At 35.5% G+C, this 19,575-nt stretch overlaps 1 protein-coding gene across 2 annotated transcripts in view; it reads left to right on the top strand.

Annotated features, from left to right (window-relative positions):
• Nucleotides 1–19,575, top strand: part of EXOC2 (exocyst complex component 2) — a 295,982-nt gene that overhangs the window by 210,002 nt on the left and 66,405 nt on the right. For both annotated transcript variants that reach the window (XM_044257816.1, XM_044257809.1), the window contains exon 23: nucleotides 13,833–13,974. In XM_044257816.1, the coding sequence (XP_044113751.1) occupies nucleotides 13,833–13,974 (142 nt within the window). The remainder of the gene's footprint in view (nucleotides 1–13,832; nucleotides 13,975–19,575) is intronic.

The following is a 19,575-nucleotide window of genomic DNA, read 5'->3' as shown; positions in this document are numbered from 1 at the left end:
TATTCATTCTATCACTTTGTTTCTGCTCTTGGAAATAATGATTCACCGGGGGCCTCTAACTCAGTGTCACCAGACATTAGACATTCTCTCAGATCTCTTTCCAGGTAGGATTTGGTAATTTACCAAGGGTTCTTCTAGGTATATTTCCTCCTATTTTCTTATTGGTATTTCTACCAATAGAAGCATGAAAATGGCCAGTTGTTAATTACCTTCATCTTGATTCTCCTCTTCAAAAGTAGAATTAATTTTAGTGTAGGAGCAGTACACAAGTGACTATGTATTTTAGGACATTAGAATTTAATGACCAATGATCATTTAAAGCTAGAATGATTTCATATATACATTTTTTAAAGAGTAATTTATTTATTTTAGAGAGAGGGAGCTGGGGGTGGGTAGAGGGAAAGAGGGAGATAAGCAGACTCCCTGCTGAGTGGGGAACCTGAGTACAGGGCTTGATCCCAGGACCCTGAGATCATGACCTGTGCTGAAATGAAGAGTTGGATGCTTAACTGACTGAACCACCCTGGTGCCCCTCATAAATAAAATTTTTTAATGCAAATAACCCTATGAAGTAGTTAAGGAAAATATTAACTCCATTTTTTTCATATGGAAAGATGCTTGGAGAGGTTCATGATTTGACCTGTAAGTAGGAGAGCAAAGCAGAACTCAAAACTAAGTATTTCCATTCTTAATCCAGAATGAATTTTTGGCCTAACACCATATGTCTTAAAATAAAGAACAAAATTGTTCTCATGAAAATAAACCAAAGAAATAATACATAAAGCAGGTTGGTTAATGTATTTCATTTAGTATCAGATCAGACTATCAAACTCATCTTGCCCTACAGGATACCTCCTGTAAAACAGGCTCCATTATAAGCCTCATGTGGACTTTGTGCTATTTGGATCCCACACTGAAAGTACCAACAGTGAGTCCCCTGTCATTTGCATACATTTCCATTTGCCTTTATCTTAAGTCCTGGAAATGTTTTTTCCAAGTCATGTATTTTTCTCTTGCTTATAAAATTAAGACTCAGTCATTATTTTTATTTATTTATTTTATTTATTTATTTTTTAAGATTTTATTTATTTATCTGACAGACAGAGATCTCAAGTACGGGGAGAGGCAGGCAGAGAGAGAGAGAGGAGGAAGCAGGCTCCCCACTGAGCAGAGAGCCCGATGCAGGGCTTGATTCCAGGACCCTGAGATCATGACCCAAGCTGAAGGCAGAAGCTCAACCCACTGAGCCACCCAGGTGCCCCTCAATCATTATTTTTAAAAAGGAGAAATACTATGCAGCCATCAAAAAACCCCCAGAAAATCTTGCCATTTGCAACAAGGTGGGTGGTAGAGGGTATTGTGCTAAGCGAAATAAGTCAGAGAAAGACAATTATCATCATATGATCTCTCTGATATGAAGAATTTGAGAGGTGGGGTGGGGTATCGTGAGGGATAGGGAGGGAAAAAATGACACAAGATGGGACCTGGGAGGGACACAAACCATTAGAGACTCTTAATCTCAGGAAACAAACTAAGGGTTGCTGGGTGGTGTTGGGGGCAGGGATAGGGTGGCTGGGTTATGGACATTGGGGCAGGTATGTGCTATGGTGAGTGCTGTGAATTGTCGAAGACTGATGATTTAAAGACCTGTACCCTTGAAGCAAATAATACCTTATATGGTAATAAAAAAAATGGAGAAACACTGAAAAGTCTAAAATAAATTTGTTTAAATATTTATAATGCACCAAAGATAAACAGTTATATTTTAGTATTTATAGTAATCAGTACTTTTATATACCATATACCTATATGTATATATGTTAGAAAAATATGAAACATATTTTTCTGTACATGTGCTGCCGAAGCGAGCACAAAACATATTTTTCTGAATTCAGTTTACATTAGATAAATCTTTTTCTGTTGACAGTTCTATTGTGAACACCTTTATTAAATATGGAGATGTGAGTGTTATGGCTTATAACAGTTGCTAATGTGGATATACTTTTTTTTTTTTTAACTTTTTCCTACTGGGAACCTTAAGGTTATTTTTGTTCTTGTTACTGAGAGGTGAAGATACTTTTGAGCACATGTTTTATTTCTCAAAATCGATTCCTAGAAGTAGAATTAGAGCTCCAAAGACTCTTGGTAAATATTGCTGGTTTCATCACAATTTGGTCATCATTGATGATTATAATATTTTAATTTGATAGATAAAAATATTCTTTCATGATTTAATTTGCATTCCTTTCCCTATTTGGTAGGTTAACACTTTTTCTTATGTTCATTGACTGTGGATATTCTAGTAGCGTTCATTTTACAGGTATTTAGAGGGTTAAGGAAATCGTGTTTTTCATTGTAAGTGTACAAACCAAAATTGCCACAAGTCATTAATTCTTGAGGCCTTTGAGAAGGGAAAACTAGAGCTATATGATTAATACACTTCAGTACATAATTTGATTGTAGTACCCATAATTATATAATTCCAAGGATTTTTTTCATATATAAAACACTATTTTAACCTGTCCCAGTCTAAAAAACAAACATCTAATTTAGAGTTTGTATGGTTGCAGATTTTTGACTAACTTGGGACTGTAGTCATTAAATAAGTTGGGCATTAAATTCTTTTTTTTTAAGACTTTATTTATTTATTTGACAAAGAGAGATCACAAATAGGCAGAAGCAGGCAGAGAGAGAGGGAGAAGCGGGCTTCCCACTGAGCAGAGAAGCCGATGTGAGGGTCTCAATCCCAGGACCCTGAGATCATGGCCTGAGCCGAAGGCAGAGACGTAACCCACTGAGCCACCCAGGCACCCCTGGGCATTAAATTCTTGATTGATGTTTTATTTTATGCACGTAAATCTCTTTCAGAAATTTTGACACGGTAGGTGGGGAGAGGGCAGCTTCTTTTTTTTTCACATGTCCAGGAAAGATCTTTACATACAACAATCAATTTTAAAGATTTTTGTGTCATCTGAACCTACATATATACCATATTTTACATATTTGATTATTTTTAGCTTAATTGTATATATTTCTCAAGTTTCATTTGAAATCATTTGAATTCAGTATATGATGTGAATGACTACAGTTTTGAGTCCTCACTGTATTATCTCTTTATATTTTTTTTTCCCATCTCTTCTCCTAAATTTTGTTTAGAGGCTGTTTTTATATAATACATTATTTGTAAATAAATGTGTTTTGGAGTTCAGTAGTTTAGAGACAGATGTGTAACTGTCTACTAAATATTAGTTTTGACCCTATTTAACTGCCTCAAGTTCTTTGTATAAATGGGAAGGGGAAAAAGAAAGAGAACGAGGTAATATAGTAGGAAGGACACAAAGACCTTATGATTTATAAAGTAAAATATTGGTTCCCCAATACAGAAAGTAATTCAGAAAAGCTTTCCCAAAGCAAGGAAGAATATAAGAATTCACAGAGAAATGATTGTTTCAGAGATGAGAGAAAGGCATTAACTCAACATAAGGCAGGAATCTATCAAAATCCTAGAGGAGAACATGGGCAGTAACTGCTTCAGCATTTACCACAGCCACTTCTTTCAAGACATGCCTCCAAAGGCAAAGGAAACAAAAGCGAAAATGAACTTTGGGGACTTCATCAAGATAAGTCTCTTTGGAAAGTTGGGAAGGTATAGGCAATAAGTGAGTAAGACTGTTGGTCATCAGTTCCATATTGTGTGGAGTCCTAAATCAAAAACCTTGAACCTGAGCAGGTACAATTCAACAACTTAAGTGATTGTCTTTTACCATCCTTGTACTGTTTCTGTTATTTGGACTTGTACTTTGTTTCCTCTTCACATTCTGTGCCTTTTCCTTAGGAGATCTCATCTATTCCCACTGCTTCATTTATCATGGATGCCCATGAGTTCCAAATCTGTATCTTTAGCTCATATTTCATTCCTAGGCTGCAGATCTGTTTCCTGTCAGACGTCTCCACTAGAAGTTGCCACTGGGATATCAGAGCAGCTTACCCAAACCAAAGTCCTATTCCTTCTTCCTCCTCCAAATCAGCTTTGCTTTTTGTGTTTCCTGCCTTAGTCAGTATTAACTGAGTCAGCAAGTCAGGGACTTGGGAATTGTCTTTGACTCATTCCTTAGGAATGGATGGTTCAACCTCTGAACAATCTTCTCTCTTTCCCTCCCTAATTTGTTCTTCCTATCCAAAATCAATTCTCTTTCATCATCTGATCCTTGTGCTATTGCAGAACCCTTCCTCCAGATGCTCTGCTTATGCTCTAAATTTCACTTTTTAATTATCCATGGAGTTTCAAAAATACAGATCTGATTATATTCTTCCTCCTTCCCACATTTCAGTCTTCTCATTGACTGAGGAATAAAACCTAAACTCCTTAGGCTGATAATGTTCATATTGTTTTAACCTAGACCCGTACTTCTTTGTCTTATGCCATTCATCTCCTTTATACTTACCAATACCCTATCATCTAGCTATTCATCTTTCCTTGAGTATTTCGGATTATTTGTCAGGTCTTTTAGAACTTCAATAAACATTCATTCAACGTCAGCTTACCAAGCTCTATTTTAAGAATATTTACCTGTAGCTCGTATTGTTCTATGGGTCTAGAATACCTTTTCCTCAACCTCAACTTGACAAAATCTTGATCATCTACCTATCTATCTCAGATATAGATGTCTCACCCTGTGGAAAGACTTCTCATTCTTTCTCCCAAACTGCAAAATGGATCAAATCCTCTTCTTTATTCCTGTGATACCTTGTTTATATTATAGCACTAGAATAACATCTTTTTTTTTTTAACATCTTAACACATTGTATCATGATTAGTTTAATATTGGTATGCTTCTTTTCTAGATTATAAATTCTTTTCAAATATAAAAATATTAAATATTTTAATCTCTCTAAAGGACTAAATCTTATATAGGTATAAGATAGAAGAACAAAAAATGAACACATGTTCACCTGTTGCCAGGCTGAAGAAATGGAGTATATTCCCAGGACTGTTTGTGCCCTGCACATCTGAATCATCCATTTTCCCTTATGGACAGACACTTCTGCATTTTGTGGTTTATAAACAATACATTATTTAATATTACCTGTTTTTGACTTTTAAAATAGCATAAATGGGATTATATGGTATGTATTCTTTTTCTCTGATTTGCTTTCTCTACTCAATATTGTTTTTGATATATATCCATATTGCTACATGTAGCTTATGCTAATTTGTAAAACAAATTAAAAAATTGTATTCCTCTTTTCTTCCTATGAGTTTATATAGCATTCGAATGTTTATTCTTTGAATAGTTATAAGAACTCTCTAGCTTTTTCTTTGTGAGATGATTTTTAATTATTGGTTCAATTTCTTTAATGGTTAAAGAACCATTCAAGTTTTGTTTCTTCTTGTTGCAATAATCTGTATTTTTATTGGGCTTTCTCCATTTTGCCTAAATTTCTAATTTTATTGGTATAAAGTTGTATTATAATAGTTTCATATTATCTCAGTTTCAACGGCATCTGAGGTTATTCCTAAACTTAATATTTTCAGTCTTTTTTTCTTGATCAGAGTCTTTTCAAGAACCAAATTTTGGCTTTACTAATCTCTCTGTATGTCCTTGTTTCCTGTCACAGTAATTTGAGCACTTAGCTTAATTGTTTTAGTTATGTAGATCATTGATTCCAAACCTTTCTGCCTTTTTAATATAAACATTCAAGGTTATGAATGTCCCTCTAACTCTTTAGTGGTTTCCCACATATTAACATATTTTATTTGTTCTATTTTGTATTTTCTCATTTTAATTGTGAGTTTTTCAGGGGCACCTGGGTGGCTCAGTGGGTTAAGCCGCTGCCTTCGGCTCAGGTCATGATCTCAGGGTCCTGGGATCCAATCCCACATCGGGCTCTCTGCTCAGCGGGGAACCTGCTTCCTTCTCTCACTCTCTGCCTGCCTCTCTGTCTACTTGTGATCTCTCTCTGTCAAATAAATAAATAAAATCTTAAAAAAAAAAAATTGTGAGTTTTTCTTTGACACACAACTATATAGGAGTGTGATTTTAAATTTCCAAATTGGGAGTGGGTGGGTGGGTAGCAATTAGTTTCCATGTTGGGAATTAGTTTTCTCTTTGTTAGAGATTTTTAACTTAATTATGCTGATGAGGTCAGTGAATATCATGTTTTTTATTTTGTTGAGACTTGCTTTTCAGACTGATACATGATGAGTTTCTTAAATATTCTCCCTTGCTTGAAAATATCACATCCTTCAGTTTTAAACACCATTAGATCAAGTTTGTGAATTTTGTTGTTCAGTCTTCTATATCCATTCCTTTTATGTGTTTTGGCCTTCAATTTGTCACTTACTGAGAGATATGTAATAAGTCTTTATTTGTCTGCCTTTTAGATATTTTTTGTTTTCTTTGTCTCTAATATTTCATAGTTCCACCATGATGTGTCTCTTGGTGTATATTGTTGGCCTTTTTTCCCTGACTGATTGATACCCTTAATCAGGTCTGGAAAATCTCAGCTATTACCTCTTTAAATATTTATTCTTTTCTTTTTTTTTTTTTTTTCAATTTATTTATTTTCAGAAAAACAGTATTCATTATTTTTTCACCACACCCAGTGCTCCATGCAAGCCATGCCCTCTATAATACCCACCACCTGGTACCCCAACCTCCCACCCCCCCGCCACTTCAAACCCCTCAGATTGTTTTTCAGAGTCTATTCACTTTTTTCTCTCCTTCAAGACCTCCTATAGGATAGATGTTAGACCTCACTCTCTTCATGTCTCTAACATTTTTTGTTCATGTTTTCCCCACCCATCTCTAATTCCTTTAGTGATTCGGAATAATTCATTCAGCTCTCTCTTCTCCTTGACTTTTTCTTGATTTGTATCTAATCTTGTTAAAATTTGCTGTCTATTGCCATTTTATTTCAGTTGTTTTTCATTTCCAGAAATTTGGGGGGTTTTTTAAATTTTTATTTACTTATTTTTTATTTTTTTAATTTTTTTAATTTATTTTCAGCATAACAGGATTCATTGTTTTTGTACCACACCCAGTGCTCCAGGCAATCCATGCCCTCTCCAATACCCACCACCTGGTTCCCCCAACCTCCCACCCCCTGCCCCTTCAAAACCCTCAGATTGTTTTTCAGAGTCCATAGTCTCTCATGGTTCACCTCCCCTTCCAATTTCCCTCAACTCCCTTCTCCTCTCTAACTCCCCTTGTCCTCCATGCTATTTGTTATGCTTCACAAATGGAGTGAAACCATATGATAATTGACTCTCTCTGCTTGACTTATTTCACTCAGTATAATCTCTTCCAGTCCTGTCCATGTTGCTAGAAAAGTTGGGTATTGTTTGTTTGGTTTTTTTTTTTTTTTAAGATTTTATTTATTTATTTGACAGACAGAGATCACAAGTAGACAGAGAGGCAGGCAGAGAGAGAGAGGGAAAGGAGGCTCCCTGCTGAGCAGAGAGCCTAATGTGGGGCTGGATCCCAGGACCCTGAGATCATGACCCGAGGCGAAGGCAGAGGTTTTAACCCACTGAGCCACCCAGGCGCCCCCAGAAACTTGGTTTTTGTCACTAAGTAAAGGAAAATGATTAACTTGCTCTGGAATGGTATAATTTCAAACATCAGTATAGGAGGTGGTGGCAGTGGCAGTGAAAGTGGCAGACAGAAGGAGAAAGTTATTTCCCATGCTCCTTGGATTGTTTTTTGTAGGTGGCCAAATCACATACAATCTATAGTCAAACAAAAGACACCCTATTAAGAAGAAGATTGGAGCAGTTATGAGAAGCCTCAATAGTGGGATGTGAGACAGTTAACTTGATTATAAAAAATTCACGAAAAAGAAAAGATTGAGGAATAATAAAGATTAGTAGCAAGTTACCAGGTTAGAATCACAGCGGAAGGTAAGGGAAGTAAGGAATAATGGCTCTCACTAAGTGCTAGAGACATTGTCTTTTTGTTTCAGGGTGACAGTATATCCTGTTTTTTCCTGTTTTTGTTTTCTTTTATTAGTGCCACCTCTACTAGGGACTAAGAGTTTATTTTTAAAAGTTAATTATTTACTTGGCATTTATTTTGTCCACATTTGACAAGTTGTGTTTTAGTAACACAAAGTAATGTCAATTTGCCATTTGTCTGACCACTCATTTGTAAAAAAATTTTAAAGTATATTAATTTAACTGAATCTAGTCATTCATATTCACTTGGATAGGTGATGTTCTTATTGTAATTTGATTATTTTGTTTCTGTCGAGATTACTTAGTTCACTGTATTCTTTCTGTCATCTCTGAACTGAAATTAACTTTTTTAAAATTATTTTTTCTTTTTCTGAAACATACTTTTTAAGAAGGATTTTTAACAAAAAGCTTTAAAAATAGTAAATTAGAAAATTTAAATTTAGAACATTAATTAATGATCATGTTTTTAACTATTTTGAATGAGTTGAAGACAACTATATAGAAACTGTGGAAATAAGACATCTATGTAGGTGTGTGTTTTTCGGCACATGTCTGGCATGTGCACTTACTGCTGTACAGATCAGGCTGTATGTTGTCAGAATATCTTTTGATATGTGTATTGCTGCCTAAGACGATATAATGGTAGATTATTACCAACATTATTTGCCCCTGCATCTGAAATGCTACCTCCTAATGTATTCTGTATTTCTGTAAGTTATTACCAACAACTTGAAGTACTTTAAATGTAAGCACTCAAATGTAAGAATTTAGTGAATACATCTGTTTCTGATTGCATAATTACTAAATTGGCACCTCTTTTTTTTTTTTTAAAGAAAGCCTTTCCCAGTACCCTTAAAGGTACCCCATAAGCACTCCCTCTCTCCCTTAACAGCTTTGTTCTTTGAACGTTTTATAAATGTTTTCTTGCCTTTCTTCCCTATTAGACTGTGATTTCCTTTAAGGTTTTTTTTTTCTTTTCATTTAACTTTCATACATCACTATTAGATAGTGCTTTAATGATGAACAGACCTTCTCCTTGGGTAGTAGGGGTCAAGCAAATTTAGCTAACATCTGTATTTATTAGCTATCATGAACAGGGTTCTAGTGAAAATTGGGCATGTTGAAATAAATAATAATAGTATAATAATGATAGCTGAGAAATTTGTGATGTACTTTAAATGTACTATATTTAAGTCTCATAAATTATCTTTTTGAATTCCTACAACAAAATTTATGAGGTACTGTTGACCTTAATTCTGCTTTGTCAGACATTAATAACTGCTACTCCCCTTTCTCTTTCACTTGCCTAGTCTCTATCTGCCCATTTATTTATTTTCAACCATTTTTTTAAAAAATAGAGTATGAATTATATACAGTAAAACATTAATCTTCAGTGTACAAATAAGTGACTTTTAATGCATATATACATCCCAGTATCCAACACCTAAATCAAGATATATTTCCCTCATTCCCCATTCCAAGTCAGTAGGCACCCTTCTATCAGCATGTATTAGTTTTGTCTGTTCTTTAACTTTGTGTTAAAAGGAACTGTACAGTTAATAATCTTTTGTGTCTAGCTGCTTTTGCTCCAGCTTAATTTTTGAGATTCATCCAAATTGTTGTGTCTGTAAGTAATTTATTTTCTTTTATAGCTGAGTTTGGATAACTCAAATTTGTTTAATCATTCTCACTGTAACAGGTGTTGGATTGTTTCCAGTTTAAGGGTTTTGTTTTCTTTTGTTGTTTTAAGATTTTATTTATTTAACAGAGAAAGAGAGCACAAGCAGGGAAAGTGCCTGGCAGAGGGAGAGGGAGAAGCAGTCTCCCCGCTGAGCGGGGAATTTAGTACTCTTTTGAGATCATGACCTGAGCCAAAGGCACACGCTCATCCCTCTGAGCCACCCAGGTGCCCCACTTTAAGGTTTTTATGAATAAACTTCTTGTGAACGTTGCCATGGAAGTCTTTTATGGACATTTGTACTCTCTCATCTTGTAATTGCTGTCATGGAATAAGTTAATTAGGAATTCTAAATTGTTTTTCAGAGTGGGTATCTGATTTTAGTTCTCATTTTAAAGCAATGTGTGAGTATTCCATTTGCTCCATGTTGTCCTTACAAACACTTAATATATCATTCTTTTTTATTTCAGTCAATTCTGTTGCTTTAATTGGCTTTTTCTGATTAAATGATGTTAAGCCCTTTTTCTTACACATTACTCATATTCAGATATTTTCTGTTTGGAAGTGCCTTTTCAATTCATTTCCCTATGGTTTTTTTCTCATAATATAATACTTTATGCATTTTTATGACACATAAAATTTTTTAAAATTTCTCTTCAGTGTTCCAGAATTCATTGTTTATGACCACACTCAGTGCTCCATGTAATACATGCTCTCCATAATACCCACCACCAGGCTCACCCAACCCCCTATCTTCCTCCCCTCCAAAACCCTGCTTGTTTCTAAGAGTCCGCAGTCTCTCATGGTTTGTCTGCCCTCCAATATACCCCAACTCACTTCTCCTCTCCATCTCCCCATGTCTTCCATGTTATTCCTTATGCTCCACAAATAAGTGAAACCATATGATAATTTACTGTCTCTACTTCACTTATTTCACTCAGCATAATCTCTTCCAGTCCCATCCATGTTGCTACAAAAGTTGGGTATTCATCCTTTCTAATGGAGGCATAATAGTCCATTGTATATATGGACCATATCTTCTTTATCCATTCATCCATTGAAGGGTATCTTGGCTCTTTCCACAGTTAGGCAACTGTGGCCATTGCTGCTATAAACATTGGGGTACAGATGGCCCTTCTTTTCACTACATCTGTATCTTTGGGGTAAATACCCAGGAGTGCAATTGCAGGGTAATAGGGAAGCTCTATTTTTAATTTCTTAAGGAATCTCCACACTATTTTCCAAAGTGGCTGCACCAACTTGCATTCCCACCAACAGTGTATGAGGGATCCCCTTTCACCACATCCTCTCCAACACTTCTTGTTTCCTGTCTTGTTAATTTTGGCCATTCTAACTGGTGTAAGATGGTATCTCAATGTGGTTTTGATTTGAATCTCCCTGAGGGCTAATGATGATGAACATTTTTTCATGTGTCTGTTAGCCATTTGTATGTCTTCTTTGGAGAAGTGTCTGTTCATGTTTTTCCCATTTCTTGATGTGATTATTGTTTTGTGTGTGTTGAATTTGAAGAGTTCTTTATAGATCTCCGATATCAGCCCATTGTCTGTACTGCCATTTGCAAATATCTTCTCCCATTCCATGGGTTGCCTCTTTGTTTTGTTGACTGTTAACTTTGCTGTGCAGAAGCTTTTGATCTTGATGAAGTCCCAAAAGTTCATTTTTGCTTTTGTTTCCTTTGCCTTTGGAGACATATCTTGAAAGAAGTTGCTATGGCCGATATCAAAGAGGTTGCTGCCTATGTTCTTCTTTAGGATTTTGATAGATTCCTGCCTCACGCTGAGGTCTTTTATCCATTTCGAGTTTATCTTTGTGTATGGTGTAAGAGAATGGTCGAGTTACATTCTTCTACACATAGCTGTCCAATCTTCCCAGGACCATTTATTGAAAAGACCTGTCTTTTCCACTGTATATTTTTTCATGCTTTGTCAAAGATTAGTTGACCATAGAGTTGAGGGTCCATATCTGGGCTCTCTACTCTGTCCCATCGAGTCTATTTTTGTGCCAGTACCTTGCTGTCTTGATGATCACAGCTTTGTAGTAAAGCTTGAAATCAGGAAACGTGATGCCCCCAGTTTTGTTTTTCTTTTTCAACATTTCCTTAGCAATTCAGGATCTCTTCTGGTTCCATACAAATTTTTGTTCCAGCTCCTTGAAAAAGCCAGTGGAATTTTGATCAGAATGGCATTGAGATTATAGATTACTCTAGGCAGTATAGACATTTTAACAATGTTTATTCTTCTAATTCATGAGCATGGAATGCTCTTCCATCTTTTTGTGTCTTCTTCAATTTCTTTCATGAATGTTCTGTAGTTCTTGAGTATAGATCCTTATAGATCTATACTTGAGGTAGATCCTTTACCTCTTTGATTAGGTTTATTCCCAGGTATCCTATGGGTCTTGGTGCTGTAGTAAATGGAATCGATTCTCTAATTTCCCTTTATGTCTTTTCATTGTTAATGTATAAAAAAACAGCTGATTTCTGTGCATTGATTTTGTATTCTGTCACATTACTGAATTACTGTGTGAGTTCTAGTAGTTTGGGGGTGGAGTCTTTTGGTTTTCCATATAAAGTATCATGTCATCTGTGAAGAGAGTTTGACTTCTTTGCCAATTTGAATACCTTTTATTTTTTTTTTTGGTCTGATTGCTGTTCTTAGGACTTCTAGTACTATGTTGAACAAGAGAGGTGAGAGTGGGCATCCTTGTCATGTTCCTGATCTCAAAGGGAAAGCTGTCAGCTTTTCCCCATTGAGGATGATATTTGCTGTGGGTTTTTTATAGATAGATTTTATGAAGTTGAGGAGTGTTCCCTCTATCCCTATACTTTGAAGGGTTTTAATCAGGAACAGATGCTGTATCTTATCAAATGCTTTTTCTGCATCTATTGAGAAGACCATGTGGTTCTTCTCTATTCTCTTATTTATTTGTTTTAGCACATTGATTGATTTGCGAATGTTGAACCACTCCTGCATCCCATGGATAAATCCCATCTGGTCATCGTGGGTAATCTTTTTAATGTACTGTTGGATCCAGTTAGCTAGGATCTTGTTGAGAATCTTGGCATTCATATTCATCAGGGATAATGGGCTGAAATTCTCTTTTCTTTTGGTGGAGTCTTTGCCTGGTTTGGGGATCAGGTTAATGCTGGCTTCATAAAAAGAGTCTGGAAGTTTTTCTTCTGCTTCTATTTTTTGAAACAGCTTCAGGAGAATAGGTATTATTTTTTCTTTGAATGTTTGGTAGAATTCCTCCAGAGAATCCAACAGGTCCTGGGGCTCTTGTTTTTACTCTGTGCCTTGAAGTACTTACTGTACTTAACTTCAGTCTCCATAGTGACCACTGGTTCCTCCAGTTAAACTACTCATTGGTTAGCTTTGAAAGTCGTATGTAGGGGTGCCCGGGTGGTTCAGTGGGTTAAGCCTCTGCCTAAAGCTCTGGTCACAATCCCAGGTGCTGGGATAGAGCTGGACATCGGGCTCTCTGCTCAGCAGGGAACCTGCTTCCTCCTCTCTCTCTCTCTCTCTCTCTCTGCCTGTTTCTCTGCCTACTTGTGATCTCTGTCTGTCAAATAAATAAATAAAATCTTAAAAAAAAAAAAAAGAAAGTAAGTCATGTGTGTTCTCCCTAAGTCTTGTTTTATATCGTACATTAGTCTCCTTAAAGGTTTTCATTATTTTTCTAAGTCAAGTTGTTGCTTGTCTTTTCTACAGCTGAATTTCACTGCATGACAAATATTCCTTTTTATAGATACTACACTATATGACATAGAAGCAGACACATCACCAGTAGTCCACTGCAGATGGCCGTGAGCCCATAGACTCTTTATTCCCAAATTTACGACTCTGCCCACCTACTCTAACTCTTGGCCTCTTGAGTGCCAGTGAGACCAGGAAGGTAGCCTCATCCTGTTCTACTTCCACTACCAACAGGAACTCACAGTTCATGTGGGCTGAACTTTCTATGTATAGTCCATGTATGAAGATTAATTCATATTAAATAACCTGTGTTAAGAGGGTGGTCTTTGTTATTGAAAAATAAATAAAATAGAAATCGTGTTTTTTTTCTGTAGGAAAATTCATAAGTATTTTTAAAATATGCTGAAGTATTTATATTATTTTACTTTTCCCTCATGATCAGATAAAAAAGTCATAGTTATTCTTTATTATGTGTTTATAGGTTAGCATGGCTTCATTGAAAGAATTAGACCAAAGACTCTTTGAAAATTACATTGAGTTGAAAGCAGATCCTATCGTTGGCTCCTTGGAACCTGGAATTTATGCAGGCTATTTTGATTGGAAAGACTGCCTGCCTCCAACAGGTAAATGGTTTTAAGTAACTGTCCAGCACATCTAGAGTTATAAATATGAATTTTATCAATCAGTGTATTGTTAAAATGCTTTTCTTTTTATTCATATTTTCCCCATTAGTTTGATTTTAACTTTTTACTAGCTTAAACCCATAAAATACCTGACCACAGGTATTTTATTTTCTGAAATCACAGCCATTATAGTCACCTGAGTCTTTCTACCCACGTGTCCATAATTAATCTTTTTTCCTTAAATTCTGTTACTTCTCTATATACGTACTTTACTGTGTCCAAACTGGGTTATAGTTCATATCCCAGATATATCCTTTGAACGTTTAAATCAGATCCTATTAGTATCTTTAAATCCTTGCAATATCTTCCCATTAAACTTAGAGTAAAATGTGCAATGCAGTATATGGCAGGCCCTAGCCTGGTGCCCTGGCGCTTTGCCCACCACTCACAAGTATACACCAAGGCCTCTCTCCAGCTACATTTTAGCACAGTGAGCCTTTTTGTTGCCCAAACTTTCCATTTCCTTCCACCTTACCTCTTCAAACCTTTTTTTCCCCCTTTTCTTAGGTGGTAGTTCTTCCTTATCTTATAGGATTGACTCCCTTTTGTCCTTAGGTCTTAAACTTAAATGTCACCATACCAGCCACCAGCCTGAAGAAATGATATGGACAATGGACAGTTGTCATGGTGTTTTAAATTTAACCTGTAAAAAGTATTCATTTTATATGTAAAATAATTATTTACAAGGGAAAATGCTATATATCTGGTTCTAGCACTGGCCTTTATACTGGTTGAACTTACTAAAGCTAAATCCATGAGGTTATAGTTTTGTGGGTTCATTACCACTTTAAGTGATTAAACATGACTTTTAACAATAAATTATCATCCTCAAGATCAAGTCAACAGCATCTGGAACTTTTGATCTACAGTCCCTTTCTCAAAACTCTTGAGCCCAGATGACTTTTGGAATTGCAGTATTTTGGATTTTGGAAAGATATAGCGCATGTACCGTATATTATGTTACATTTCTAGCAAGGATTTCTGCAGGGAAACATGAATACTTAGACTAGGAGTGATACTCAGTATCCTTAATCAGGTCAGGTGAGAAATTGCCGCCAGAAGAGTTCATCAGAAATTTGTAAATTCATGAACAGAAAATTTTGCCTTTTACATTCTGTGTCTTCGGTATCTAAACTATTTGATATATAATGCCTGCTCAGTAAATATTTGTTCAGTAACTGCAACAATGACCCCTTTAGAGCTTCCACTGATGCCTCTGCTCATGTCTTCGGTGCCCAGTCATCACTTCCCTGACTGGCCTGTGCATGCTTCAGGGTCCATCTCTGAAAGGAGTGGTTTTTCTGGCAAGTCTTCCTCACATCAGCCCTAACAGGATTGTTTGTTTTGTTTGTTTTTCTGAATTACACCTTTTAACCTCTCTTATAATTCTCAGGTACATATACATTATATATGTACGTCATATATATGTGTGTATATATGTGTATATTATATGTATATGTAAATGTAAAATATAAAATGTAAAAATATGTATATTATATATGTGTACCAAGTATGTATATTATATATACACATATGTATATATGATATACATGTTAATACATATATAATATACACATTATATGTATATGTGCATGCATATAATATACATACTTGGTACACATATATAATATACATGTTTTTTGTAACCTGTCACCTGTTTTTTTATTGCCCCATTTTGGGAGAATTTTTAAAAATGTGTAACGATTTCTTTTCACATTCATAGACTTCAAATTATGTAAGTATTTTTATAGAGCAGTGACTGAAAGTTTTGGAATTCCAAGAGATAGATATCAAAAGGGTTTTTCAATAAAATCTCTTTATTTTCTACTAAAGGTATTAATGCACAATATTTAGATTTTGCCCCTACTGTTCTCAGCCCACCGCTGGTGAGCTAAATATCATTGCCCTGTCCTTTCTCTCCAGTCTTAGACGAACTAGACAAAAAGAGCTCTTTGGACCAGCCTGATTTCTGCTTCTCCCTTGGTTGGCCTGCCACCACCTTCTGTCTAAGATGGCTGAGAGGAATGGTATCCAGTGACCACTTTTCCTTTCTTACTTGGGGTACTTCCCCGTGTGTGTGTGTGTGTGTGTGTGTGTGTGTAAATTATCTCATGGGAAAACAAAAGTCTTACTTTTGCTGTAGCAAACTTTTGTGGAAGTAGTTTAGCAATCCCAGATATTCAGAAATAAAGGAGTTGTTATGTGGCAGGCCATGCGTGTGCAAACACATACACACACATATACACATGCACACATTCATGTACCTCACAGTTTTAAGCATCTTGCTGACAGATGGTTTCAGTTATTTGTGTCCTCATAACATCTGACTCAGTGCCTTGAATATAATTATCACTTACTACTTGTGGTTCTAATTTTCTGGGTTTCAACCATCTTAAGATAACTAAATTATTTATAACCTCTTGAGAATCTGGGGGTAAAGCTAGGACATTGAGCACTAAACTGGCAGTGTGGTCGCCCTAACTATAAATCACAATCCCCACAAAAACTCCCCATCACTTTTCTCTTTGCAACCGAGCTTTTAAAAAGTTGTCTTCCTTGAAGATTCCTTGCTAGTGCTATCTCTGTTACTGTGTCACTTGATCTCTCACCCTGAGAAGTCTACTCTCACCGCCCCCCCCATTGAGACTATTCTCACTGAAGCCACTTCTGATGTTATACATTTGACCCTTGAACAACATGGGTTTGAACTGTGCAATTCCATATGTCATTACTTCAGAGGCTGTGATTGCTGGTCATTGTTACTCCCTGGTGGATCCTAGAACATGGCCTCAGTGAGGAGTTTTGAGAGAGCAAGGAGTATGGGAATGGCAGTGCCAGGCTATTAGGAGTTTTTTATTCCAATTTCATCTAATTAGGTGATTCAGTGATTCAGAGTGCCCAGGTCCTCTCTTTGTAGTATTTATTTAAGGTACTCAAAGTTTCTTCTCTATTATCTTCATATTTTCTCAGTCATGAAATTGAACTAGTGTAAACCATTGATGTGAGTAATAAAGGTTTGTGTCCTCTGGATAATTTTTTAATAGAAAATTAAGATTCTACTGGCCACATGACATTAGTGATAAGGCTTTTTATCTTTTATTATTAATTTTTTTAAAGATAAACATTCTTTCAAGAACAGAGGGCACATGGCACTGCACTGTCAGCAATTGACTTACTCTTTCTCAGATTCCAAAAACACTTAGAAATTGTCAGTGTTCGTTTCACTTTTATGAACTGTTTTTAGTTCTGTTCTTTGTGTAGTTTTGTCTTCATGATCACTAACTGAACCTTAGTCTTGCATAGTCATATAGTGATTGTGAGTTGTTTAAAGTTGACTTAAGTTGAGACCTCATGTAAAGTGAGCGACCAAAATAGTTTGACTATTAATCTTCCAAAATAATTTCAATTAACAACTTTAGTATTATCTTTAGAGTTTTCATCTTGAAAAACTGAATTTTGCAAATCATATAGATAACTGATTACTTATTACTGTAGTTAGCAATAAATTTAGTTTCCGATACTGTATGTAGTAATTTAAAAAAAATCCAGTTGATTAATTTCATGATTCAAGAGGAGATATCCGTTAGAGCCATAGCTATGCTTTTTTAACCTGACAGTTGGATATTTAAATTGCTGTCACCTCTTTATTTGTGTATATGTCAGGAAAGGTTATTCTCGTTAGTTCTGAGTCACCTAACTGATTGTTTAATTTTTCTACTATCCATAGTTACTAAGAGCTCTGAGTATTTGCATTTGATAAATTTTAGCTAAATTAAGAATATTATTATTCCCCATTTGCAAAAATACACATGAAATTTCACATCTTGAAAATAGATTAAATTTTAAAAAATGTTTCTTTAAATTTTTACTTAAACTTGATTTTAGTGTTTTTCTATCTAAAAAGGATACAAATTTATCTATATTCCTTATACATATTTAACAAATGAATTTAAACATTTTATATACATAAAGTAATTGACCGATTTTTAATTATTAATTTTTTATTGACATATAGTTGTCATCCAATATTAGTTTCAGGTATACAACATAGTTACTCAGCAATTCTATACATTATGCTCACAAAGTAAGTTTAGTTACCATCTGCCACCAAAGTTAATAAAATAGTATTCCTTATCCTGAACTTTTCATCACTATGATGTACTTATTTTATAACTGGAAGTTTGTTCCTCTTAATCCCCTTCATCTATTTTAGCCACCTCCCCTTTGATAACCACCAGTTTGTTCTGTGTATCTATGAGTCTTTTTCTGTTTTTGTTTGTTTTGTTTCTTAGATTCCATATGTAAATGAAATAATATATTTGCTTTTTCTATCTGATCTATTTCACTTAGCATAATACCCTCTAAGTTTGTCCATGTTGTTGCAAATGGCAAGATCTTTTTCTTTCTGTGTCTGAGTAATAATTCCATGTATATATGTGCTGTATCTTCTTTATCCATTCATATTTTGATGGACACTTGGGATGCTTCCATACCTTGGCTATTGTAAATAATGCTGCAGTAAATATAGAGGTGCATATATCTTTCCATGTTTTTGTTTCATGTTCAGTGTTTTTGTTTTCTTCAGGTGAATACCCAGAAATGGAATTACTGGGTCATATGGTATTTTATGTTTAATTTTTTGAGGAATCTTCATATTTTTTTGTAGTGGCTGTACCAATTTACATTTCAGCTAATAGTGCACAAATGTTCCCTTTCTCCACATCCTCACCAGCATTTGTTATTTCTTGTATTTTTGAACTAGCCCTTCTTACATGTGAGGTGATATTTCATTGTGGTTTTGATTTGCATTTCCCTGATGATAAGTGATATTGAATGTCTTTTCATATGTGTCTTGGCCATCTCTGTGGCATCTTAGAAGGAATGTCTGTTGAGGTCCTCTGCCCTTTTAACTGAATTATTTGTGGGTTTTGTTTGTTTGTTTGTTTGGTGTTGAGTTGTACAAGTTCTTTATATAGTTTGGATACAACCCTATAGTGGATGTTACCATTTGCAAGTATCTTCTTACCTTCAGTAAGTTAGTTGCCTTTTTGTTTTGTTGATGGTTTCCAAAAGAAAACCATTTTTAGTTTGATATAGTCCCAGTTGTTTATTTTTGGTTTTGGTACCCTTCCTTGAGGAGATAGATGCAGAAAATTTCTGCTAAGGCTGATGTCTAAGAGGATACTGCTTGTGCTTTTTTTTTTTTTTTTTTAAGAGTTTATTTATTTATTTGGGAAAGAGAGAGCCAGAGTATGGGGGGCAGAGAGAGAATCATCCCCCACTGAGCAGGGAGCCTGACGTGGGGCTCAATCTCATGTCCTGGGATCATGACCTGAGCCTAAAGCAGGTATTTAACCAATTGAGCCACCCAGGCGCCCTCTGCCTATGTTTTCTGTTAGGAGTTGCATGGTTCAAGTCTCACATTTGGGTCTTTAATCCATTTTTTAAAAGATTGATTTATTTGAGAGAGAGAGACGAAGGGAGAGAAAGAGCATGCGCAAGTGGAGGGGGGCAGAAGGAGAGGAAGAGAATCTCAAGCAG

This window comes from Neovison vison, chromosome 1, assembly GCF_020171115.1.
Source record: "Neovison vison isolate M4711 chromosome 1, ASM_NN_V1, whole genome shotgun sequence".
Taxonomy (NCBI): Eukaryota; Metazoa; Chordata; class Mammalia; order Carnivora; family Mustelidae; genus Neogale; species Neogale vison.
This window is presented reverse-complemented; position numbering and strand designations above follow the sequence as displayed.